At 46.2% G+C, this 27261-nt stretch overlaps 1 protein-coding gene and 1 pseudogene across 1 annotated transcript in view; both read left to right on the plus strand.

Annotated features, from left to right (window-relative positions):
* The first annotated feature begins 7131 nt into the window (after positions 1 to 7131).
* Positions 7132 to 27261, plus strand: part of LOC148543160 (solute carrier family 22 member 3-like) — a 397488-nt gene continuing 377358 nt past the window's right edge. The window contains exon 1 of the mRNA XM_088451782.1: positions 7132 to 7542. Coding sequence (XP_088307908.1) covers positions 7132 to 7542 — 411 coding nt within the window. The remainder of the gene's footprint in view (positions 7543 to 27261) is intronic.
* Positions 17734 to 19862, plus strand: LOC148543161 (uncharacterized; annotated as a pseudogene).

Consider the following 27261-nt stretch of genomic DNA (forward strand, 5'->3'; position numbering starts at 1 on the left):
CATTCTCAGAGCTATCTTAATAAAGGAACGTGATCTCAAAAGAAAGGGGCGTGGTCACACAACAGTATCCCCAGTTCAAATTGCGCCACACAGTAGCACAATCTTATTTACAGTACACCGCACATAGTGCCCGTGATTCACATTACACCTCAGAGTATTGTACCTTATTCGTGTTATGACATACAGTAGTGCCCCTTTTAAACAATGCCACATTAGTGCCCCTTATACACAATGCCCACAGTAGTAGTGCCCCTTATACAATGCCCACAGCAATAGCGCCCCTTATGCAATGCCCACTATAGTGGTGCCCCTTATGCAATGCTCCCAGGAGTGGTGCACCTTATGCAATGCCCCCATTAGTAATGCCCCCTGTAGTAGTGCCCCTTACACAAATTAAAAACCCAGTAACACACAATACTTACCTTAAGCCCCGCTCTTGGCCGTCCGACTGGCTGCTCCTTGGAATGACGTCTCTCCCATACTGGGACTACGGGAGCCAGCGCTCAGGAGTGAACTGCAGGGCGCCCGCTGGTAACAAGATCTCAGGGGGTGCCTGACAACTCCCTGCGGCGCAGAGCTGACTGGCCATGTAAGGTGGGATGGAGGAGGCGGCAGTAGCATAACTTAGGGGGTCAAGGAGGGCACGTTCCCTGAGCAGAGGTCGCCGCAGCCATGGCAGCGTATCCTTAAGTTGACGCAATGTAGCTTCCTGCTCAGTGAGTCTCATACCAGCATTTCCTCTATGCATCTGATTACTTCTCCTCCCCTTCTGTCATATTCACATTTTAAAATAGTCTCAGCTGGGAATCGAACCTGTACATTTTATGTTTTCAGTCAGACAGCTTATTACCATTGAGCTACCTGCTGTTACAAGGGAAGCCTGTGAATTATAACTATATTACATTCTCCTTAATTTAAAATAGAGTTATAGTTGGGAACTGAACCTGTCACTTCACACTTTGCAGGCAGACACCTTACCAACTGAGCCACCGGCTACTATAGTGAAAGCCTTAGAATTCTAGCTATATCAAGCTACTACACATTCTTATTAATCTAAAATACAGTCATAGTTGGGAATCAAACTGAGGATCTGATTCAGACCTACTCGCTAGGATGCGTTCGATCATAACTGGCCGATATTTGCAATCTGCACATGCGTATACATCGCAATGAGCGTGCACGAACCACAGCGAAAGATCGGGAAGCGTTCGCCCGCCCAGCATAGACAGCCCAGTTGAATGAGTGGCAGGAGAGGCCATTTGTGGGCGGTAACAGGGGCTGGCCACTAGAAACGGGGGACTGGAGATGCGAACGCAGGCGTGCCTGAGCGTCTCAACGCCATTTCAGAGGCGTGCATAATTAACTGGCAACGTCATTGTACACGTCACCTGGTTGATTTTCACACTGAAATGATCGCAGTGCTTGCGGCAGGGTATAGTCTACCTCAAGCGCTGCGATTGCATCCGATGGTGTTTGATGTATCAATAGTTTCATGCACTTCCAGAAAATGACGTGCGCAAGTGGGCGTCTTATGAATGGCTGGTGGGCGTCTGCATACACAAAGTGATAGCACGCCAAGACATAGTGGGCATGCTAATGCCTTGCCGTGCGATCACCTGCCTTGCTGAGCATGCGCTGGATTTGCATACGCTGGGTGCAAGCGAATGCATCTAGCGAGCGGGTCTGAATGAGCTCCTCAGCGCCTTATGCTTTGCAGTCTGTCACCTTACCAATTGAGCCACCTGTTAGTAGTAGAGTGAAAGCCTGTGTATTCTCACTATATCAAGCTACTACACATTCTTATTAATTTAAAATACAGTCAGGTAGCAACGCTCATTTTTGGAGGGGGGGCCCAATTTTTCATCTTGCTCTGGGTGCCAAATACCCTAGTTACGCATCTTGGTGACAGAACTGGTTCTGTCTCCAAATAGATTTGACGGAACACAGTTCCGCCCACTTTAACTCCTGGCTACCAGTATCCTGCATGCAGAGGTGTAGCATGTGGCCAGGGTGCCCGGAGCACGAGCATGCTACCGCGCCCCCCCCCCCCAAAAAAAGTGTGTGCTATATAATATAACCGCTATATACTGTATATGTACACATACATACAGGCAGGGTCACACATACGTACATACATACAAACATATACACATACAGGCACGATCACATATACATACAGGCAGGGTCACACACAAATACATACATATAGACAGGCAGGATCACACATACATACTGTACATACATTCATACATACAGACAGTGGCCCTCATTCAGAGCCACTCGCTAGCGGCAGTACGCTCGTTCCGAGCGATGTTCGCACATCTGCGCATGCGTACGGTTTTTAGTACGCATGCACGAACCAGTCAGTGCGGCCGAAAATCATTTGTAAGCAATATAGCGAGTGCCTGCTATTTTGAGTGACAGAATGAGGCGTATGTGGGTGGTAATAGGGGAAGGTGCTTGAAAACGGGGAGTGGAGATCCGATCGCAGGCGTGCTTAAAGGTCAAAACGGGCGTTTTATGGGTGTGCATAATTAATACAGCAGCGTCAATGACCACGTCACTTGTTTTTTTTTAACTCAGAACTGCTCGCAAAATAGCGGTTGAAAAAACCAACCACAAGAATAGCGAGCAGTTCATATCCTGTTCGATGTACTCAATTAATCTAATAAATAGCGGACATGACGTATGGTGCGAGCGGCCAGGGGGCGTTTTTATCAAATAAACGAGTGTATGTTTTGCTTGCTCGTTCAGACTTAGAGGTGTGAACAGACTGCAATGTGCGAACGGATCATTTGCATAGCCACCCATTGTTTTTGAACGAACGAATGCAAATAGCAAACGGCTCTGAATGAGGGCCCGTGTCCCACATACATACATATATACATACATACACACATACAGGCAGGGTCACACATTCATACATACATACAGGCAGGGTCATACATACATACACGCACACACAGGGTCACATACATACAGGCAGGAAGGGTTACACATACTGGCAGGGAGGGTGATAGACATAACTGGGGTACCTGTCACCTTAATGTGGACCCTGCAGCTTCTTCCTCGTCGGCATGCTGCTGTAGCCCCGCCCCCTGCTGGGGTCAGATGAATATGTGCTGAGCTCCACCAATAAGGGCTCAGCACAAGCTCCTCTGACCATGGAGTCTCTCACTAGAGCAGCAGGAAGGTAGTACAGGACGCTGCTGCTGCTGCTGCTTCTGTGGACCCGGCAGGCTGTCAGCTACTTGACAGCTGCTCCGGAGTCCGACTTCAGGGTGCCCTCTGGCAACTAAGGCACCTGGAGCTCGCGCTCCAGTGGAACCGCCCTCCCTACGCCCCTGCCTGCATGTGCTTTACCTTCCACAATTTATACCACCATCTCCTCCCCACTGACTACAATGGCCTTGGGTATTATGCAGGGTTGCCGACATTTGGCTCCCTCCTTCCAGGAGGGAGCTGTCGGGCAACCACACAGGCGACGCGTTGCAGCAAAAAGGAGGCATGGCCTGGAGCATGCCCCACCCCCACATCGTTGGGGGTGGGGCATCGGGCGTGACAGCATGATCGCGTCATCGTGGCCCCGATCCTTCTTCACAATGCCGAGATTAATGGTATTGTGAAGTAGAGGGTGGGGCTATGATGATGCCATGCAGAGCGAATCACGTCGCCACCCCCCCCCCCCTCAGCCGGCTCGCTGGGGCCGGGAGGCTTGCCTGCCTTTCGGTGGACCGAATCAGGAGGGTAGGCAAATTTGTCTGGTTGAATTTAAACAATCCAATTGGCCTATCAGGCCATATAAGTTGAATATTCCATATCCAGGCTTTTTTGTATTTTAATACCAAACTTGCCTGTTTGACACCGGAGAGCCACACATGGAAGTGTAACTGCAAAGAGAGAGTAAGCTCCGTGAGCGCTACACGTTGAGCCCTGTCCGATTTCCACTGACGGGCAGTGGCATCCTTTTAAAACAGCCGGCCGGCGGTAGGCAGTCACACTATTGACTATTTTCATGAAAGTCAGTTCCAAATTTCTGTGCCTGAATGGCATCATTAAACATTGCGATGAAAGTGATTATCATTGATTCAGTGCTATGGAACATTTAAAAACAGGTTAATAATAACCTATTGTTGCCTATCTGAGGAGAACCTGATGTGTGGCTACCTAATAATAAACACCATATAAGAAACATCTGAGGTGTATATATTTTAATCCATTTAAATAAACGGCGATACCATCATTTCTTACCCAGAGGATAGAGACTATTACTTCGAACCACAGTAACTGATGGTTACTTATTGCATACTAATATAGGAGACACCTTCTGCAGAGGTTGTTCTCCTTTCCATAGATATGAGCCATTATTGATACCTGCTTGTATTTTATGTATAACTGTATGTATATGTGTGTCTTGATTTTTTTATAGTTCATTTTATTGCTTATAATTATTTTGTCTTACAATAAATTGTTCATTTTATGTCAGTGCTCTTTTGTCTGGTTGAATTTAAACAATCCAATTGGCCTATCATGGCATATAAGTTGAATATTCCATATCCGGGCTTTTTTGTATTTTGATACACAAGTGTTTATTGCAAATTATCACGGTTAGGAGCAGCTTAACTATATCTAGTAATTATCTATATGTGCGCCTGAATTATATATGCGATTTGTATATTTTTTTTTGTATTAAGTTTGGTATTATGAATTCTGATGTAGCAATGTTAATAAAACATGTCCTGCTATGTTCTGTACTGTAAGTCACTTTGTTCTTATTTTTTTCATACTATCTCAGTCTATGGGCTCTATTTATTATCATTATTTTTACTAAAATATAGTGAAAAAAGGTGTTTTCACACCCTTTTCACATTATTTCAGTATCACCTAAAGTTACTAAAGGCCAATTGGAGTAGAATTCGTAAAATTCAACTCCAACCCCTAATTATCACTTATTTTTTAGTAATCAGATCGCATTTTCCATCATTGTAATGGGAAATGCAATCTGCCTGGTAGTTGCTAAAAATAATTTGTGAAAAAAATACCGGGGAAAGCCCTGTGATAATTACGCCACCTGGACTCCCCCAGTTACCTGACTCCCGCTCCGCTCTAACAGGCAGAGCAGAGCCCGGAGCCGGCCCCAATGATCAGCTGTGTGGTGTAAACAGACCACACGCTGATACACTGCAAAAAAAAAGTAAAAAACCCCCCACTAACTTGAGACTAGGGACCAGAGATTGGGGCTCCGGTGATGTCCTCCCTCCAGTCAGCTGGTCTCCCATCCTGCACTGGGACCCGGTCATCAGGGGGACGAGTTGCCATTGCAATAGCATATAAACGCTGGCAATGGCATCGGAACTTGACTCCCTTGTAGCTTGCGCTTGTACCGGACTCGCAAATTTTTGCTCACAACCCACAAAAATCTGTGAGTCCAGAGATAACGAAAGTGGGGCATACAGCCACACTTATGGGTACGAGATAATCACACCTATGATTTCTCCTCCTTGATTTGATATTAACACTATTGCATCTTAAGGTGCCCATCCACTTGTAGATGCGGGGCCGACAGCACGATTACGACATCGTAATCACGCCGCCGCCTCCCGTGGGGTGAAGTGCATACACTGAACGTTCAGTGTATGCACATTAATCATCCCCGAACATGGGCAACCTGATGACGGTCGTCAGGTTGACCACCATGTTCGGGCGATGATAGATTTCGGAAACTACCAGCGGGCGTGGGCCTCGCTGGTCGCTTTAGACATTTAAATGCCCAATTTGCAGCCGATACCTGAGCGATTGCATGATTACGATGCAATCGCTCAGTATTATCGGCAAGTGGATGGGCTCCTTTACTGCACAACCAGGTAAACTTTAATTTCTTTCAATGCCTCTGCAAGAAATGAAACACCTTGATGTGTGCTGGGTGGACATCAGTGGAATACCAAAGCATTTTGCAGTCTGCAGCAACTAATTTTAGAAATGTTGTCCATTACAAAAGGAGATGAATGAGAAAATAATGTACAGAAAATGCTCTGTATTGCACTAATTCCAGAGTTCAAGTATTATAGCAAGTATACTGTGCTAGAACATTCACACAGAAAAATGTTAAATCCATCAACCTATATATTCTGTCAAACTGTAAACATATTAACTCTGTAGTTATGTCCTGCTGCTCTTCATGGAATTTATACCTCTTCTGATGAAAGAATTTCAGTGAATGCTGGGATTTTCAAGCTGAATGGAATTTTCATATGGTAACATAACAGGCATAACCTAAAAAGTGTGTGCAGTTAGGAGAGTGATTTTCAACTCCAATCCTCAAGTACCCCCAACAGGTAATGCTTCCTGGATTTCCTTAAAAATGTACAGGCGAGTTAATTTATTTTGCGGAGTCAGTAATTATCCCAGCTGTTTCCACAAACAAAAATTCTGAAAACATGACCTGTTGGTTTTACTAAAGAATTAGATTTCAAATCCACTGTAATAGGTTGTTAAAAAGGCAAATACTAATTGAGATTAATAGAAGTACTGAGCCCACAAACTTTTGGCAGAGCACTATTCGTGTTTTCTGAATAAGCAAATCAAGGAAAACGCTCTTCAGTCATTTGAGTGTGACGTGAAGTCTGGAAGAGATATGAGGGGAGCGAGCGCCCTCCCTCTATATCTCTTTGCACGTAGCTGCCGCTAGTCGGCACTCTCATCTTGCACAAGCTGCGCTGTATTACAGATCAGACGTACTGCGATTTGTCGCTGGACCACTGCAGTACTACTTCTGACAAAACTTTGTTCCATGTCATATCTGCTGCAACTATCGATTGCTACAGTGAGGGGGAAGATAGAAAGGATAGCGGGAGAAGCTGACAGAAGCCAGCATCGCAGTTGTATCCTCAGCACAAAGTTTGGAACCGGCTCTGAATGCTTGTGCCCCGCTGCCAGTGTGCCAGCTGTACCTGTTGCAATGTTATAGCAGAGAGCAACACTTCCACAGCACTTCTATCAGTTATTATAAGGCTTTCGGCTCATGCCCAATATCCGAACACATCTCTGAGTCGCCCCTTGTAACTGCTGTATTGGCTTGCAAGGGCCATCTGCCAAGGTGCAACATCAGATCACACTCCAGGCATAGCAATCATGCCAACCTTTGATGAAGTGCTGCACGAGGCTGGTGAGTTTGGGCGCTACCAGAAAAGGGTATTTCTCCTGCTGTGCATGACGGGGATAACATTTGCCTTCTCCTTTGTGGGGATAGTCTTCCTCGGACAGATACCGGAGAGTTACTGGTGCAGGAGCTCAGAGGTGGCAGAGCTTAGTAAGAGCTGTGGTTGGAGTCCACAGGAGGAAAGGAACCTAACAGTACCCAGGTTACATGCTGAGCAGAGCCTGTGTGACACATATGACATCACTTGGAATGCCAGTGTCTCCCCTCTCAACTGTGCCAGTCCTATGGACGCTTTCACCAACCAGAGCCTGGACCAGCTGCCGATCAAACCTTGTCAGGACGGGTGGGTTTATGAAGAGTATCGCACCACTATTATAAGCCAGGTACTGCAATCTTTATACTAACCTGTTCTGTGCGGTGTTTTCCATGGGTTATGTTGGGCTGAAAACTGCGCAAACTGACAAAAATGCCCCAATAGATCAGTCAAATCAGGTTAAGGTGCCTACACAGTTAGCGATATTTTACAGGATTTGCCTGATTCTGACGCATCGTGGCAACAAATTGTGTAAAATATGCCCAAATTGTAAGTGCCCAATCACGATGCCGATGCGCATTCCTGCAGGTCGTACATCACATCTTCAGATCTGGCGTGCTGTAGGGCAGATCTGACAATCTCAGTCACGATGCACTGGAATAGTTAGGAGACACGATAGATCGTTTGTCACATTGGACAGTTTTTAACACCAAATCGTGCCCACGACTGCCAGAGAGTTCAAGGGGAAATCGGACACAATGTCGGATCGTGAGCACATCGCCAAGTGTGTAGGCACTTCACTGTATATAGACCCAGATTTAACTTCTTTGCTGACTGTGCTGTCCCCTTCCTCATAATCCTTCATTGCCCCATTCCCATCTTATGGTGTCTGTAATGATAAATTTTTGCCACCAATTAAATTGGTTGGTCTGTGGTAAGCTGGTAAAATAGGGGACTATGGGGTCTATGTACTACGCGAAGCCTTATAAAGAACCAACCGGCTCCTAACTGTCACTTTACAGGCTGTGTTTCAAATATGCCAGTTAGGAGCTGATTGTTTGGTACTTTATCTCCATCCACTTTATCTCTCTCCAAGGCTTAGTGCATAGACAGACCCTCCAACGTGACCCCTTCCACCAGGTACAAAATGTTCTGCTCCTGGACTTCCCTCTTAATTTATGATTGCAGCCACCTGTGTTGAAATACCTATCTCATTAATTAACTAGTTCAACACAGGTGGCTGCAATCATACATTAGGTGGGAATTCCAGGAGCAGAGCATTTTGTACCTGATGGAAGGGGTCACATTGGAGGGTCTGCATAGACTCCAGTGTATGTAACAAGTGGCCTTTCAACACATCCAGGCTTGATTTGATCAAAGCAGTTTTCAACTTTAATTGAAAACGTAACTGAAAACAGCGTTTATTGTTACATAAGTATGTGTGAAGATAAAGAGCTTCTCATAAAGATAACACACTTGTCTGACAGCTGCTGAAGCATCACCTCAGCTTCCTCCAATCTCAGTACAATTGCACCGCTCAGTCCATTCATAATTCTCTGTCCCTGGCATGGGGAGCTGGCAGCTGGTGGGGTGTGGGATCCGCAGAGTTTTCATGGAGGTGCCAGACACAGAAAAGATCATGTTAAACTAGGGGCTGAGAATGTGTTTTTAAAAAACACTTTAAAGTACAGTTATTTAATGTCATGTGAGCAGCAGCACCATATACTAATGCTTCTCAAATCCAGTGCTCAGGACACAATGATCGTGCATGTTTTCCATATCTCCTTCCTGGAGCACTGATGTTTTGATTACTGTCTAAAGGCTCCCATGCACCAGGCGACATATTGTCTGATCCTCCGATCGGAAACTCTGATCTGCTGGTCACAAATGCCGACCGGCGGCCATTGATGTTCTGCGATCCGTTGGAGGATCGGTGTAATTATACATGTTACATTTCACCAATGTGCAAATCGCAATCAAATTTTTATCGTGATCGGCAAATCAATTTTACCGATTCTGCAACCCGGCATCTCCGGATCGTAGGAATGCGACAATCTGTGTATGTCACCTTAAGACATTTTTAAAGATCCTCAGGTGGTTGTAATTACTTCAGCTGTGATTCTGTATGGAGATCTGGGAAACGTACTGTTATGCTGCATACACACGGTCAGATTTTCTTACAGATTTTCTTAAAGATCTGAACGATTGCGCACCAGTAGTATAGGTCTGCGTTCCCGCTCACGGTTCGGCAGCAGGCTGTCATTGATTGCCAGTCTGCTGCTGTTTTGGAGGGGGCGGGTTTGTTCCCAGTATCCCAAAATGGAGGCGCGTTGCAGACTTTGTGGGTGAGTGATGAGCCAAGGATCTCTGTCGGCTAACATAGATTTCTTGGCCTCTTTTTAGCATCTGCGGCGGCCAGCTTGCGTGACCCCATGGGACACATAGCTGGCCGATGGTCTTGCAAATGATCCAATGTTACGTTCTAGAGCTCAACTCGGATCAGTAATGCATGTAGGAGGCATGTCTGCATTGCCATATTAAAGTTATCACAGCTGCTACCATGAAAGCGACTACGTACTGCATCTTCTACTGAATCAGGCCCCAAAGCAGCAGAGTGCAGAAAATACCCCATATTCCCTTAAACAGATACTTTTGCAGTGAACCACAGAATGCGTGTGCTTAATTTTGTTTAATATCACAGCACTTTGTATAAGTGAAGTAAATGTATTGGGTGATCTAATGGGGCATTTGTATTGATAATCCTGGTACTGCTGTGATTATTAACAATCTGTAGATTCTCTGCAGATACTGTATTTTCATTTTCACTGAAAATATCCACGCTATGTACTAAACTGAACTCGCAAGGACAACCGTAACAATAACCGCTGTTCCTGCAAGTGGCGTGCCCCGCATTTTGGAGGAGTATTTCACTTTTTGCTTTTCAGAGTTTGTTACATAGAGGTCAGATCGTAATCCCCACTGATAATAATGGGGACTGAGGTTTGCAGCACTATTTAGCCTTCTGTAGGCTAATCGTACATAGCAACAAGTCATAAAATTTAGCAGTAATTGCAGTTTCTACATAATTTTATATGGTTTCATACTTACATAGAGGCCTAGAGCTTGTATATATGGGTGTTCATAAATAATTCCTACTATAAGCATAAACAAAATATTTACTTTGGTTTTCATAGTGTTCACGGTGTGTTCTCAAAGTCTTACTGTACTATGCATGTTATAAGTACGTGACTACATTATGAGTTAATACTCATGATGTTGTAGTTGACGCAAAACAAATGTGAGAAAATGCTTGTGTACTGTACAGGTCCATTTGCATACATTCGTTTTTGTAAGGCTAAAGCTGACCATACACACTACAATTATCTGGGCGATCCGCCCGATATCCACGGATCGCCCCGATAATTGTAGTGTGTGTGCGGGCGACTGAGTGTTAGATATTGCTCGGTCGGGCATGCCGGATTGTCCAGCTTGCCCATCAGATGCGATATTTATGGGGTAAACTGTCGTCCGCATCGGGCAGTGTATGCACAGCTGCGGCCGACAGACAGATATTTTGTGTGTTCCTTCCCATGGAAGGAACCGGGAAATGTCTCCTCCCCCTAGGGGGCGGAGCGCAGATGTCGGGCTAATGCACTGTGAGAAATCTCAGAGTGTATGCCGCGGACATCTGCGGCTGGCAGGCTGCCAGATAAAATGTCTGTCGGTCTGACAGGCATTTTATCTGAACTTGTATGCCCAGCTTTAGGATCAGAGAACATTTGCTAGGCTTTGCAGCTCATTAAACACAATTTCAGTGCTTGATTTAATGAATGTGTGAAGCCTTGCCAGGAAAACATTCATGCTCTAAAGCTGTGATTCTCAACTCCATTCCTCATGTACAGATCATGTTTTCAGGATTTCTATATGTGGAAACAGGTGGGATAATTACCGTACCAGCTAAATAGATTAGCTCACCTGTGCATAATTATTAAATACAGAAAACATGACCTGTTGGGGAAGTGTTTCCACTTTTATTATATTTTTTTCTGGTTTGGAGCAGCTTGTTTGCAGAAAAAATTGCAATGTTAAGGCGTATTGTTTCCATTTTTGGATTTTTTGTTTCCTAGTTGGATAGGATTTCCTTTTCAGTTTTGAATTATTGTTGTGTGTAGCTAGTTTTCTTAGCTCTCCTATTATGTATCGCATCATTTAAAGCACAACATGTGACAAAGAAATCGGAGTTTGAAAGTGGTAACTCTGTGCTGGGGGTAATTCAAGATTCAAGTTGGGAACCAGTGTTCTAAAGCCCAAGTGTACAGGAATGAAAACACAACTGTTCTGTGAGGGTCAAAAATGTCTGATGGAAATTGTATTTTATCATTGAATACTTTAGTAAAAAAATGTGACCGTAGTTCAAAAACGCTTGATCTAAAACTAATCATTTTCACAAATTGCCTTGTAAAATCTCTAGTAACATGTCAAAACAGATTATTTTTCTGCTGTGCTGAACTAATGCTGTGTACAAACTTGATCTAGTGATATATCGTTCTATTATCTACGGGTGTGTACACCCGATATGTCTGTGAACTATGTCGATATGTCACCCGCAGAAGTAATTGAATTTGACGTCACAAGTGGACGGGCATATTAAAATGCCTGTTGCGAGATAAGCTAGCTCATGTTAGGGCAGTGATTTTCAACCTTTTTCAAGTCGAGGCACACTACGCAAAATTTTAAGATTGTCAAGGCACACCATCCGGCGATGCGGCGTGCGCGACCTATGAAAGAACAAACACCCGCAGGAACAAAACACACTATTGGCCCCCGCAGGAACAAAACACACTACATTGGCCCATGCAAGAATAAACCACACTACATTGGCCCCAGAGGTATAAAACAAATCACATTTACTGGCCCCACAGAAAAACCCATCACATTTGCACCCACATAAAAAAACCCACACTGCTCTTAACAAAGAAAAAACACATTGGCCCCCACAGAGAAAAAAAAAACATTGCTCTCCACAGAAAGAAAAAAAAAAGCATATTGGCTTACCAAACAGGGCTGGCTGGATGGCTGCGAGCAGGATGGGCTGGCTGGGTCACTGGCGCATGGCGGGTGGGAAAAGCTGGCTTGAGAGCTGGCTGGGTAACTGCTGGGCCACTGGTGGGGCGGGCAGAGCTGGCTGGGTCACTGGCGGGATGGGCAGAGCTGGCTGGGTCACTGGTGGAGCGGGCGGGTGGGCAACGTGGAGTGCGTGACCTGTGATGTCACGTCACCGCGTCTAGGCAGTTCACGGCCCGGGCACACCTGAGCCTCCCAGAGGAGCTCAGCGGCTGCACGGGCCACGCTATTGTATAATGTGACCGGCGGTCAGGCGGCACACTTCACAACCGCTCGCGACACATTAGTGTGCCGCGGCACAGAGGTTGAAAACCGCTGTTTTAGGGTGTTCCACTGTCTGTATTCCAAATAGTGGTAATATCTCCCTGTGGCTGCAGTGTAGAGTCTACTGATAGTGCAGTCACACACTGGGAATGGGATGTGTAAGATGACCATTGCTGAGGGATCCTCTTCCCGTATGGAGTGCACACCATACGTTTCCCTTATCCTAAAGGTGGTCGTCTGGGTTTTTCAATCTCCTTATGTGTGTATGTTTCTAGTGGCAAAGTCCTGCACTATGCACTTACCAGTAGACTGCAGAGTCTGTCCTGGTGTGTGCACTCCGGATCATAAATTCAGTTGACTCCACCCCTATTCTGGGGTATCCTTGCTCTATACTATGCAGTGGTTCTCTAGTGGGCGATCTGAATCCTTGCAAATCCTGCAGAATCTCCTGTCCCTGTGTGTGCTGATGTCTGGAGGAGAAAACTTCCTCCAGGTAGTGGCAGTGAGAGCAGCTGTGGTGGTGGCAGTCATGTGTTTTCTCATGGAGGAGTAACAAACCTGACACTAGTGCGCGATTGGACCGCTGTCTCCCCCCCTTCCCCATTGTCTCAAAACCAACCTCAGCTGACTATGTGTGTGCCTTGCAACTGCTCCCTGTGGGGCCCCTAGGCTTCAGCCTAGTCAGCCTTATGAATATGTCCCTGATTCTGACCCGTTTCCAATAATTTTCCTGTATTTCTGAGTAAACTGGATGCATTTCATCCTGTTTGCAGGAGACAGTAATGACATACGACAGGCCTTCTGCTTCTGTAGCCCATATGATGTAATGTGCGGTGTATTGTTCATTGAGAGGTCATCCGAAATGGTCCCTGATTCAGATTATTCATAATTTGGTGCACTGATTGCCAGTCTGTGGGACTGAACAAGGCAGTCCACACTGTACCGCTCGAGCATCCAGTAGCCATTTATGACTACATTCCTTGTGCTCAGATCGTTTTCTGTCTGCTGGTCCACTCTGTACAGTATACACTTTAACAACTGCCGCCCTTGAACAATTCATCATTGCAGCTACGGTTTTTAGCTAATGCTTGTACATGCTGCTGTGAGCGCCTACATTCAATCCACATTCAAATTCCCTCAGATAGTGTTGGTATACCCATTATTCCATGTGTGAGCAACTAATCATCCCTGTCCTTCCTTTCCCTCTCTGCATGCTCTCTAATGGCATGAATGGGATATTTACAGTATGCTGGCACAGGGGATGCCGGCGCCAAGCATTCTGACTACCGGCATCCCAAAGGTAAGTAGCAGGGTTGAGGGGAGGGTTAGGCACTAGAGAGAGGGTTAGGTTTAGGGTGCGAGGAGGGGGAGGTTAGGTTTAGGCACTAGGGGGGAGGTTAGGTTCAGGCACCGGTTAGGGTAGGGAGAGGGGGAGAGTTAGGTTACCGACCGACAGGTGTTGGTATCCTAACCCTGTCGGGGTGCCAGTGTCTGGATTTTGACCACCAGGACCCCGAACGCCGGCATCCCGTAGCCATCCCGCATGTACAGAATCAAATAGAAGATCATTGAGATGTTCATTGCAGTTATTTGAGGTCAGGCAATCAATTTCTCCTGCAATGCTCTGTATTGAATCTGTTTTCTTTTTTGTATTGGCCCTGCTGACAAATCTGATTTGCTAATTATTCAAAACTGCATGTGTGTAAGATTGTCGGCCAATAACACTGTTTGGGCTCTATATGAGCCAATAATTAAGGGATCATGGCAATAGCCTAAGCTGTTAAATATTTTACAACACAGTGTGGTTGAATTGGACAGAGATCTGTATATGTGGGTGATAAAGATAAAAAAAGGATGACTGTGTGTGGACAGTATAAAAGAGTGCTTATTTGACCTATAATAAAACACCTTCCTACAAAAGCCAGGAGCCTTAATGGCATCTTGCATTGTTGGTGCTTATGTGCGGTGTACCCGGATTATAAACAATTCTGTAACAATTCTTGTCCCTTTTTGTATTTTTTGTGAGTGTGACAAATAAGAAAATGATAATAACTGGAATACTCTTTAATGCTAACAGAGTAGATACTCTGATTTTTATTTAATTAAATAGTGATACTGAGAATTAAGGAAAGGTAAAATTACATTTCCTCTGCAACAAGCTAATATATATATAGTTTAATTTTAAACCACAATCTTGCATAAGATAATAGTAGGTTAACAGTAATTGTCCGTTTATAACACGATGTAATAATCTGAAATTATATGCATCTTGTGAGGATTATACATTGCCATTATACTTTGGCATAGTACGATACACTGTAGTAAGAGTGCGCACACTAATAAAAGATAAATAGTAACATTGGCCGGAAGCCAATCTCCATTCTTTTTAAATCCCCATTCTTAAAGAGTAAATGGAACATTATTATGTGTTGCAAAACAGATGCAGTCATGCTTTAGTTACCAGATGCGCCCTTTGTATGTCGTGAATTACTTTACTTTATTAGACTGATAAATGAAGTCTTTTACAACCCACTGAGTAGATTCGCTGTTGTTATATACTGCTTTGAAATGCACATTCTGTGCCACCGTCGTTGTAATTTTTTTAAACATTTTTCCACATACATAGCTGCTGAGACAATGTAAGCCATTATAGTTTAGTAAATTTAATTATAGTATTTTTTTTGCATTTTAAATCATGCTTTGATTTTGAGAGTAAAATAACCGAAGTTCGGATAGATCTGAGGGCATATAAACACCAAGGCAGGAATACGTGGAGTTAATAAGTTATATAGGAAAGTTAGTTTAATGATTGACAGTTTGACACTGAGTAAGGATTGGTGAGTGCTGATTTAAGGGGTGTGGTTAGTAGGAGTGTGGGTAGGTCTGTAGCGTTACTCTGCCTCTTTTGAACTTGATCTGCGTGCTGTTCGGACGCAGGTTGTACAGTTCTGAGTTTTGAGAGCTTTTCATCTTATATTCTCATATTCTTTCCCTCTCTATTCTCCCATCTTAAACTTCATCTTTCTTCTTCCTATCTAACCTGTCTATTCCTTTCTTTCTCTGTCTGATCTAACTATGTCTTGCCCCCAACCTGCCCGCTCTGTCCCCGCCCGGCTGGCTGATGCTGCCGGGCTGGCTCTCATGCCGCTGGTCCCTCAGCCTGCCCCCAGCGCTAGTCACCCCCGCCGGTCCTCCCGTAGATCCAGAGGTGCCGACGGGGAAGGTGCGGGTGGCGCTGCTCAGACCCACGCGCGCCGCTCGCGGCGTGGTGCCCACTCCACGCTGCCACCGGTCACCCCGGCTGAGTCCCACTCTAGGAACAGGCCTCGCGGGCACCGCTCGGGTGGACGCACGCGACCCGCCCGCAGCAACACTACAGTAGTGGTCACCCCGGCTGAGTCCTACTCCGGGATGCCAGCCAGCCAGGGGACCAAGCACCGGCATAAGGGAGTGATTCAGGAGCCTGTCAGGGCTCCAGCTCACTCCATAACGGTGGGGGGACGGAGCCAGCGGCCATCTTCTCAGGCCCAGGGGCGGGGCCAGCAGCCATCTTACAGGAGCAGGGGTTTGAATCAGGGGCAGCATGGTCTGCTTGCTGCCATGGAATCCCCCATAGCAGCCCCTGTACCCCCTTTAGTCAATAATGATATAAGACCAGCTGGCCAAGCTGGTCAGGCAGGTGCAGCACTAGATAACAATGCCATTGCAGGGCGGCTGGTGGCAGTGGTGGGTGCTCTCACACCACTGCTGTCTCAGCAGCATGGGGCTGCAGGAACGCCTGCGGCCTCTTCAGGGAATGCGTCGAACAATATGCGGGCGCAGCTAGGTCCAATCCTACAGCAGTTAGGAAATTTGTGCGGCCTCCCCCTCGCAGCCTCACCTGTTTCCGCGGTTTCCTTTGCCCCAGTAGTCGATACGGGTAATGAATCACATGATTCCGCATCTGTATCTTCTGTTACAGCTGAAAACGGGGCGGGCGCTCCCTTTGTCGCACCTCCTGTGCTCACGGTCAACCCAGCTACCTCGGGATCCCCTGGGGTTGGCGTTCCTGGAATGTGGTCGATGTACATGCTGGTGAGTGCAATAGTTCATTGGATATTATTTCTTCCAGTTCTATGTCTTCTTCAGACAGATCCTCAGGAAGTAGTACTAGCGTGGAGGGTGGGGCCGGTCCAACCGACGTAGTACACTGCGCAAATACAGAAGTCACAACGGGCTTACGTATGCTTGTTAGAAAACGCATTCGCATAGGGCGCTATGTGGACATGTTCACCCTCACAGCTAAAGCTAAAGAAGAGTCCGCCGCAGCAAAAAAGAAAGGAGGCATAGGGGTGGAGGCTTTTAAGTCCTATACTAACTGGTTGTCGGACTTTTGTGTCTTTTCTGACTGCTATTTAAAAACTAGACCGTCCGAATACCTTAATGTCATTCGATACCTCCACTTGATTCACGGTCTGTACTGGTCATCTCGGGGTGCGGCCTGGCGTCACTATGATGAGGAATTTTGCAGGAAACAGGACAGGGTAGTAAATCTTGAGCTGGGTTGTAAAGTTGTAGAAGTCTAGATGGAGGTTTCTCAGTCAGGTGCAATCCGCTGCCACGTTGCCCGCAAGGACTACTAGTACTACTCAGATGAAATGAAAGTGTTTCGCCTTCAACCACGGCAATTGCACGATGGGGGGTCGGTGTCGTTTTCAACACCTCTGTATGCTTTGCAACGCAGCCCAACCCAGCAAGGATTGCCACAGAAACAGCGGGGGTCCCCCGGCAGCTGGCTCTGGGCCCGCACCTAAGCGGGTTACCTCTGGATCCTCTAAGTAAGGCTATGTCCCCGATTCGGATGGATACCATGGCCAGGTGGCTTAATTGGTATCTGCAATGATGCAGAATTTTTACGCTCAGGGTTTACAGAAGGGTTTCGCCTTCCAGTTCCGGGAGCAGTAAGTTCAGGATTTCCCAGGAATCTCCGTTCTGCCTACGATTTACCACAAATAGTTAGAGACAAGGTGATGAAGGAGTCAGTCTAGGGTACATGATTGGGCCTTTTTACTTACCTCCGGTCACGGGCCTGATTCTTTCCCCTGTAGGAGTGGTTCCCAAAAAAAACCCAGGTAGTTACCGGCTTATACAACATCTGTCCCACCCCCCAGGAATGTCGGTCAAATATGCCATTGCCGAGGATGAATGTTCTGTACATTATCAATCGTTTGACGCGGCTCTCGGGCTGGTTTGCGCCTCAGGTGCTGGCTCGCTTTTAGCCAATGTGGATATCGAATCCGCATTCAGGCTGTTACCTTTGCATCCGGATTCCTTCCGTTTCATGGGTTTTAGGTTGGCGGATGGGTATTATTTGGGTAAATGTCTTCCGATGGGTTGCTCAGCGTCATGTGCTTTCTTTGAGCGGTTTAGTTCCTTCCTCCATTAGTGCGTAACCACGGGCTCTGGTGAGGTGGGTCTAGCTCACTACTTAGATGATTTTTTATGTGTGGGTCCTTCCAATTCTTATTGTTGCGATTGCCACCTTTTTTAGCTGCAAGCTCTCTTCATGAAATTTGGGGTCCCAATCTCGCATGACAAGTCGGAAGGTCCTTCCACTTGTTTAATCTTCTTAGGTATTGAGATCGATACTATTGCTGGGTGTTGTCACCTGCCTCATGTCAAAGTTTGTCGTTTGCAGGATGCCATCCTTCTTGCGCTAGCATCAGGAAGGTCACTCTCAGACAGGGTCAATCTTTGCTTGGATTGTTGAACTTTGCTTGCAAGGTTATCCCTATGGGGAGGGTCTTCTGTCTCAAGCTACAGCGTGCTTTAGGGACTTTGCATTTACCTCATCATTTTCTGCGTCTGTCCGCAGAGCAAAAACTTTATCTCGCAGTTTGGGACGTTTTTCTGTCAGGGTTTAATGGGGTGCGTATTTGGCCATCAGTTCCACAAACGAACAGTGGCTTGCAGCTCTTCACAGACGCTGCAGGTTCCTCTGGATTTGGGGCCTTCTTGAATGGGTCTTGGTGCTTCGCCAAATGGCCAGAGGAGTGGGTAAGGTCAGGACTGACCACAAACTTGCTTCTCCTTGAGCTCTTTCCCATCATTGTATCCCTTGAACTCTGGGGTTGGCGGTTGCGCGACCAGTCAGTTGTGTTCTGGTGCGATAATTTGGGAGTTGTACAGGCCATCAACAACCAAAGATCCTCGTGTCTCCCGATGCTGCGACTTTTGGCTTACCTGGTGCTGCGCATGTTGCAAATGAATATTAGCTTTACCGCCAGGCATGTACCTGGGGTTGACAATGCTATTGCTGATGTGCTGTCTAGACAGGTTTGGGTGAGGTTCAGGACATTGGCCCCCACAGCAGCTTTAAGAGGTGAATCATGTCCATCTCATTGTTGGCAGATTATCAAGCCGGCATGGAGGATCTCGCACGTCGGTCCATGGCCCCTCGGACCTTGACTGCATATCAGGCATCGTGGCACCAATGGGCATGCTTCCTACAGAGTCGGAGATCAGCAGGTACTTCCAAACGTGCACTCATGCTAGAATTTGTGTGGAGTCTGTTTGGTGACGGCAGGTTGCGGGCTTATGTGGCCCAGAGGCTGGCCGGCATTTCCTTCTTTTTGCAACTTTCAGGAAGTAAAGATGTCACTAAGGGTTTTTTGATCCAAAAGGCTCTTAGAGGCTGGTCGCACGCACACCCGGCGATGGATGATCGTCGACGCCCAATTGGTCCGGACCTATTAGTACGGTTAATTGAGTGCTTGCCAGTTATATGTTCATCCCCTTTTGAAGCATCGCTTTTCCGGCTCTCTTTTGCGATGGCCTTTCATGGGGCATTTCGCATCAGCGAGTTGGTAGCACAGTCGCGTTCCGCCCCCTCCCCCACTGGTGCGATCTCACGTTGTCCTTCCTGGCTCCACGCTCTGCCAGATTCAACGGTCTACGACTGACCAGATGGGCAGGGGTCGATGGGTGTCCCTGCGATCCTATCCGGTGGAGGCTTACTGTCCGGTGCACCTTGCGTCCCAGTATAGCAATTGCCGCCCCGCGCTTGAAGTGGCTTGGCTCATGCATTTAGATGGTTCCCCTCTAACTAAATTTCAGTTTCGGTCAGTTTTCAATCGTTGCATCTGGCACATCGGGCTTTCCACCTCGGAGTTAATTACTCATTCCTTTCGTATTGGCGCGGCGACTTTTGCAGCTTCTTCAGGTTCTTCTCCACAGGAGATCCAGGCCCTGGGACGGTGGAAGTCCAACGCATTCAGAAGATATGTTCGTGTGGAATCTTGATGTACTTTGTTTCAGGCTTGAGTGCTTTGGCCAACTCATCACCTTTTAGGTGGGGGTCTCGGGGGATTTTGCCCTGTTTTTTGCCCTGCATTGGACAATGATTGGTTATCTACAAAAAACTAATTATGAATATGATAGTCGAAAAATGAAAAGATCCAGCAGGTTTTTTTGTAGGTTTTTACCTCGAGTCAAGCCTTCCTTCCCCTCTACCCACCCCACCCACAATCTCCCTCTGCAATAATTTAGTCACAGTATCTCATGTATTTTTCTGTGTAATGCAGGTGGCATCCAGGATTGTAAGCCCATTTGGTTTGTCGGTCACTCCTTCATATTTTGGGCGGGGCAGTCCCGCTTTGCATCAGATGGTTCTGTTTTCCCTCATTGGGATAGAGTGAGGTGGTTAGGACACAGAGGTATATGTTGGGGATCGTTATTGCCCTGTCTACAGACGGCAGCGTAGAATTTTGGTTCTCCTATAGTCTTGGTGATTCACCTGAGTGGGAATGATTTGTGCCAGCAGACGTCTCTCGAGTTGCGGCATGCTATTATCAGAGATTTGGGTGAGTTGCTCAGTCTGTGGCCTGATTGTGTGATTGTATGGTCCGACATTATTGCCAGGCTTTCCTGGAGGTGCAGGTATAGAGTGGTGGGGCTGGACAAGGCCAGAAAGAGAGTGAATAGATGGGTGGCCGAGAGATTTTCGAAAATGGGAGGTTTGGTCGTGCATCACCCTCTAATTAGGGTACAAGATTCCCATCTTTTTCATAGTGATGCGGTTCACCTCACGGAGGAGGGGCAATTTTTATTTCTTGAAAGTATATGTTTAGTGTTGGGAGGTTTCGTTTGTTAGGTGGTATGGTGGCGGGCATGTTTCCAATGGGAACATGTGTGGCGAGAAAGAATGTCAGTCTATATAAAGCGTCCACCTTGCTGCAGTAATTGGTGGTGCGACCCCCTTCAATGCACTGGTTAGGCTGATTTTACCCTACTGGGGTCAGCGGCACCTCTTGTCGGAGTGGGCTAATAATAGTGCATTGGGAAGGGGGCTGGATACCGTCTAACTTGCCAGAGAGGGATATCAGCCCTTGCAAGTTTTACATCACTCTGACACTTGAATTGGGATAGTGGCCCTTTTAAGTGAGTGCATTACATCTTTGCTTAAGTCAAGTGGGGCGTCAGATGACTTGCTGTTCTTTCTTATTCCACCATACTATAAAATAAATAAAGCTGATCATTTATTTTTATCGCATATACTTGGTCTGTCTCTTTATTTTAGTTAAGTTGTTATAATATGTTTATGGTTGCACACATTATCTGCCGATAGGTGGTTTAATGGTGCGTACACACGGAACAATATCAACAACCATAGATATCGTTGATAGGTTTCCCTCCAACTTTCTGTAGTGCAGCTCAAACTGTTTTGGTTGTAAACACTGATAGCTTCACTGAAATATCTATCATAGATATCTATCTTTTTACAGGCAAAACTTTACTATATCGTCCAAGTTGGCCTGCATGCATGAAAGACCATAGATATTGTTATCGTTCATGTGGGAACGCGCATCGTTGGTAGTTGTCAGGTTGGTGACTGCCAAAAAGTGAACAGTATGAACGATATAGTTCAAATCGCTCATAAAAGTCGTACCGTGTGTATGCACCATTAGACTAAATGAAGAGAATGCAAACGAACATGCAGAAAAAGTGAAACCGTATAAGTTAATTGGTCAATAAACAAATAGGGTCAATTTCAGTACTACAAATGTCCAGGGACAAATCTTTAAAACTTGGGACTCTTCAGGACAATTGGAACTGTGCATGCTCAGTAGGACGCCAGAGGGACTTATGGGTCATAGACCCGGAAGTCCCTCACTCGCAAAGGACAGCTCTTACCGTGAGGGCTGTCCCTTGTGTTTTTCATCATGCATACTGGAGTAATTAACACCGGCATGCATGCAAAGAGTGGTGGCATGCATCGCACCCTGATTGCCATGCGTCATGCATCACGCTGAATGGGGTTATTTAAAACAGGCAGTGTACAATGTAACTTTTTGTTCCTGATTGGAACTCTTAAGCTGGGCACACACCTGGCCGACCCGCCAAACTATTTAACGATTGGTAAGTGCATACACAATTTTCCAGCTGCTGACATTACAACTGGGCACGCATTTAAATTGCCCGCCCAGTTGAGATGTCAATCAACGGCGGATTCATGCAGCAATTATACTGGCGGGTCGCCCGTACACACAGCTAGACGTTCCAATTTATCTGCAAGTTATACCTGCATTAGCTGTGCTGCAGGACAGATGCCATATGTCTGTGAACAACGTCGTTCACAGACATATCATCACTACAGATATATCGCCCATTCAATGGAACGGGCGATATATCTGTCAGTGTGTACCCAACTTCAGCTTTTTACAAGCTTCTTTAATTTGCCCACTGTGCAACTCTAGTGTAAAATGCTGTTGTTTATCCCATGGGGATCTGTACTTATATGGCTCTCACTCATGTTTGTCATATATATTGTGACACAGTTGGGATAGGGGTCCCTCTCCTGGGGTAGATGGACTCCCTCTTTACACACACAGCAGCCGTAGAAACAGGACACAAGTCTGGGGTTCTCGTACAAACTGGTCGGTGCCAGTCTTTATTGTGCCAAATTAATATAAACATAAACAAAACATAAACATAAGACCTAGCCCGGCTGGGCACTAGCTACACAGCAGATTCCCTCTCTATAATAATGGTAGGGCCTATTGCCCTCACCATCAACAAAACACATGCACAGTACTTACAAGGAAAGTAACCAAGTGTCTCTGAGCAGGCTAGTCTGCCTGCTCTCCCAGGTGTGAGACACTCAGCCACAAACAAATCCAGCTTATATTAGCCATTTCCAGCTGCAAGCCCTAATGAGCCTGTTACCAGGCTGAAAGGCCCCAAACCTGGAGTGGCCTGTGGATGAAGCCCTCCCTCTCCTCACATCCACACCCCCAGGACCCAAACCGGCTTTTCCAAAAAGCTGATACCCTGGTCTTCTTTCAAAACAGACTTCTCCTGGGGTTTTTTATAACATATAGGCCAAAAACCTAGGACAAATGTACCTGCCATTGACCACTTTACCAGTGCTTCTATCACATATCCGCCCCATTTGTTTCGACCTGTGGGGCAGAACAACTGCAGCCCCCAAACAATGGACACGTGACAAAGCATCTGCTTTGGCCAGCTGGCTTCCTGGCCTGTGCTCTACCGTAAATGTAAAGGTTTGCAATGTCAAGAACCATCTCGTTACTCTTGCATTACTGTCCTTGTTTTCTGACATCCACTTCAGAGGGGCATGGTCAGTGATCAATCTGAACTTTCTTCCCACCAAGTAGTACCTGAGAGTCTCATCCACTTTATGGCCAATGCTTCTTTCTCGACCGTAGCATAGTTTCTTTCATGTACATTTAATTTCCGGCTTAAGTAGAAAATTGGGTGTTCTTCACCCTCTTTGCTTTGGGACAGGACCGTTGTGATGCCTAAATCTGACGCATCGGTTTGTACAACAAACTCTCTGTCAAAATCAGGGGTCATCAGAACTGGTTGGGTTCATAACTCTATGAACTCCTGGAAAGCCTTCTCTGCTTCAGGACCCCATTCCACCATGACTTTCTGTTTGCCTTTGGTAAGGTCAGTCAGTGGGACTGCAATGGTGGCAAAATTGGGTATAAACCTCCTATAATACCCAGTGATCCCTAAGAAGGCTCTCACCTGCTTTTTATTCAGGGGTCGTGGCCAGTTTTGGATTGCCTCAATCTTATTGAGCTGTGGTTTTATCAAACCTCTGCCAATGGTGTACCCAAGATATTTTACTTCTTCCATCCCCAGACAACACTTTTTTGGGTTGGCTGTCAAACCTGCCTTATAGATGGAGTCCAACACTGCTTGTACTCTGGGCAAGTGAGACTGCCAATCAGAACTATGAATGACCACATCATCCAGATAAGCAGCAGCATACTGTCTATGGGGCCTTAGAATCCTGTCCATCATTCTTTGAAAGGTAGCAGGTGCCCATCATTCTTTGAAAGGTAGCAGGTGCCCCATGTAGCCCAAAGGGTAACATTTTGTATTGAAACAACCCCTCTGGTGCAGAAAAAGCTGTCTTTTCTTTGTCATTCTCAGTTACCGGCACTTGCCAATACCCTTTGGTTAAGTCAAGAGTAGTTAAATATCTGGCTGTCCCCAGCCTTTCAATTAGTTTGTCTACCCTAGGCATACAGTAGGCATCGAACTTTGACACACGGTTCAATTTCCGGAAGTCATTGCAGAATCGCACACTCCTGTCAGGTTTTCTAATGAGCACAATGGGACTTGACCACTCACTATGCGATTCTTCAATTACACCCAACTCTAACATTTTTTTAATTTCCTTTGACACTGATTCTCTTTGGGCTTCTGGTAACTTATAGGGCTATAGGTTAACCTTAACCCCTGGGTCAGTGATTGTCATGTTTGATGACCGTGATTTTCCCTGGTAGGTCAGAAAACAGCACGCTATTTCTGATCAGAAATTCCCTAACTTTCTGATGTTGACTGGCTGACAGGGTCTTTGCCACTGTTACTTCGGGTACCATGGGCCCTGGGTTTACTGGAGGGGCATGGACAGCTGACAGTGCTATTCTATACTTCCAGGGTTTTATAAGATTTACATGGTATATGTGTTCTGGCTTTCTTTTCCCCGGCTGGTAAACTTTATAATTGACCTGCCCCACTTTTTCTAAGATTTCAAAGGGTCCTTGCCATTTAGCCAAAAGTTTACTTTCTACTGTGGGAACCAACACCAACACTCTGTCCCCAGGAGCAAAGTTGCGTAAGCGAGCATTGCGGTTGTATACCCTCTGCTGTGCCTGTTGGGCCTGTTCCAAGTGCTCTCTTACTATCGGCACCACAGCAGCTATTCTTTCTTGCATTTGAGAAACATGCGCAATAATTGTTTTATACGGACTGGACTGCCCCTCCCATGTCTCTTTGGCAATGTCAAGTAACCCCCTTGGATGTCTCCCGTACAATAAATCAAAAGGTGAAAACCCTGTGGAGGATTGGGGAATAAGGTAACAAGTAGTCCCAATATCTACCATCTTTGTCCACTACTTTCCTTAGCATGTGTTTTAAAGTTTTATTAAATCTCTCCACTAACCCATCGGTCTGGGGATGGTACACAGAGGTTCTTAATTGGTCAATTTTAAACAGGCGGCATAACTCCTGAATGAGTTTTGACATAAATGGGGTACCTTGGTCAATCAGGATCTCCTTTAGGTATTCCCAACCTGCTAAAGACATGGACTAATTCTCTAGCAATGGTCTTGGTTGACGTATTGTGAAATGGTATCGCTTCCGGGTACCTGGTAGCGTAATCCATTATCGCCAGAATATATTGATGGCCCCGGGCAGATTTCATTAATGGCCCAACCAAATCCATAGCTATTCTTTCAAATGGAACTTCAATAATGGGTACCGGAACCAGGGGACTTTTGAAATGTGTCCTTGGAGCATGATACTGACATTCAGGGCAGGATGCACAATAGTCAGATACCTCTTTATGGACCCTGGGCCAAAAGAACCTCTGCACAATTCGCTCAGTAGTTTTCTCTACCCCTAGATGGCCTGCCGTTATATGACCATGGGCCAGATCTAATACTGTTCTTCTGTATGCTTCTGAACTATTAATTGTTCCACAATATCCTCCCTCTTCTTAGTCACCTGATACAACAAATCCTGACATACTGCCATGTGAGGATATGACAAAGGACTATGGGGGTTTATGGGTTTACCATTGATCACCTTGACATTCTCTCTGGCTTTTACCAGAGTAGGATCACTCAACTGCTCCACAGCAAAGACCTCTCTCATGACCTCAAGATCAGGCAGGTGGTCCATGGGCTCAATAACACTCCCCACCTCAGTGGGAGGCACACCACTTGATGAGCCACCATCATGCTCCGCATTCTCTAGTTCGCCAATCATACTAGAAAAAAGGAACATCTCTGACTCTGCTACAACATCAGTGACCCTCTCAAATGAGTCAGGGTGATTTACCACTGTGCAAAATCCGCTTTCCCACAACTTAGAGAAGTGAGCAAAGTCTATCCCCAATATTGCATCATACATTAAGCCCTGTACCAAACTCACAGAGACTATCGCAGAACCACATGGTGTTTCTATGTTCACTGCTGCAGTAACATAATACCGTGTATCCCCATGTATGCAGGTCACACCAACAGTTTTCCCCTTATGTTTCAAGGGGTTCACTAGTTCAGATTTCATAAGTGTAACCAGGCTACCAGAATCTAACAGAGCCTCTACTCGGTTGCCTTCTACAGTAAGTCTACACATATGCTCATCTGTCTCAACCTGCCGGTCAGCAGTACAGGCTGGTTGTGCAAAGAAAGACATCCTGCGGTTGACATGAGCAGTATCACATTGCATAGGTTCAGAGGTAAGTGAACAATTAGCAGCATTATTGCCGAAACCACCACATCGAAAACACTGAATCACACTATTATCTAGTCTTTTATGGGGTAGGAACCTTCCTGTCCTGGCTGGCCCATCTCCAGGTTCAACACCCCCAGTTTTGAGTATATTCCACCGCCCAGCACCCTTCTCCCCTGGAACAGTCTTACCAGTGTCAATGGGAATTCACCGAGGCCGCCATCGAGCTTGGTGGGACACACTCATCAGCTCCTCAGCCGCCACGTACCGCGCCACCAGTTCAACTAACTGGTCTGTGGACTTAGGGTCTGCATGGCTCACCCACTTGCGCAGAGTTTCAAGTAGCGATTGCAGATACCGGTCCATCACGGCTCTTTCCACGACCTGTGATCCTGTCAGCGTCTCGGGCTGTAGCCATTTTGTGGTTATATGGAAGAGGTGATGCATCTTTGAGCATGGAGGCTTTTCCATTTGGAACTCCCAGCGGTGGACTCGTTGGGCACGAATAAATGTGGTGACTCCCAAGCGAGTTAGGCACAAATCATAGTATGCTTTTTGTGGTTCTCCAGACAGGAAGGGTACCACAAGACTTGCCCACTGCTCTTTAGGCCACTTCTGTCTTTCAGCGGTTCTTTCAAAGGCCGTAAGATACGCCTCTGTATCATCACTCTGGGTCATCTTTTGCAGAAAGTGACTGGCCTGTATGGTGTGAGTGTTAGTTAGAAGAGCAGGGGAAGCATCTCCAGACCGGACTACTAGCTGTTGTACCACCTCTTTTATGGCCTGGCTGTTTTCCGCTATGGCCTGGCGGGTTTCCTTGATGGTGACTTGTTGTTGCCTCTGGGCTGCCTCCAAGGCAAATAGTTGCACCTGGGTGGATTCCTACTGAGCTCTGGTAGCTTCCTGCTGAGCCCTGGTAGCTTCTTGCTGA

This window comes from Taudactylus pleione, unplaced genomic scaffold (assembly GCF_031769625.1).
Source record: "Taudactylus pleione unplaced genomic scaffold, aTauple2 ptg000006l, whole genome shotgun sequence".
Taxonomy (NCBI): domain Eukaryota; kingdom Metazoa; phylum Chordata; class Amphibia; order Anura; family Myobatrachidae; genus Taudactylus; species Taudactylus pleione.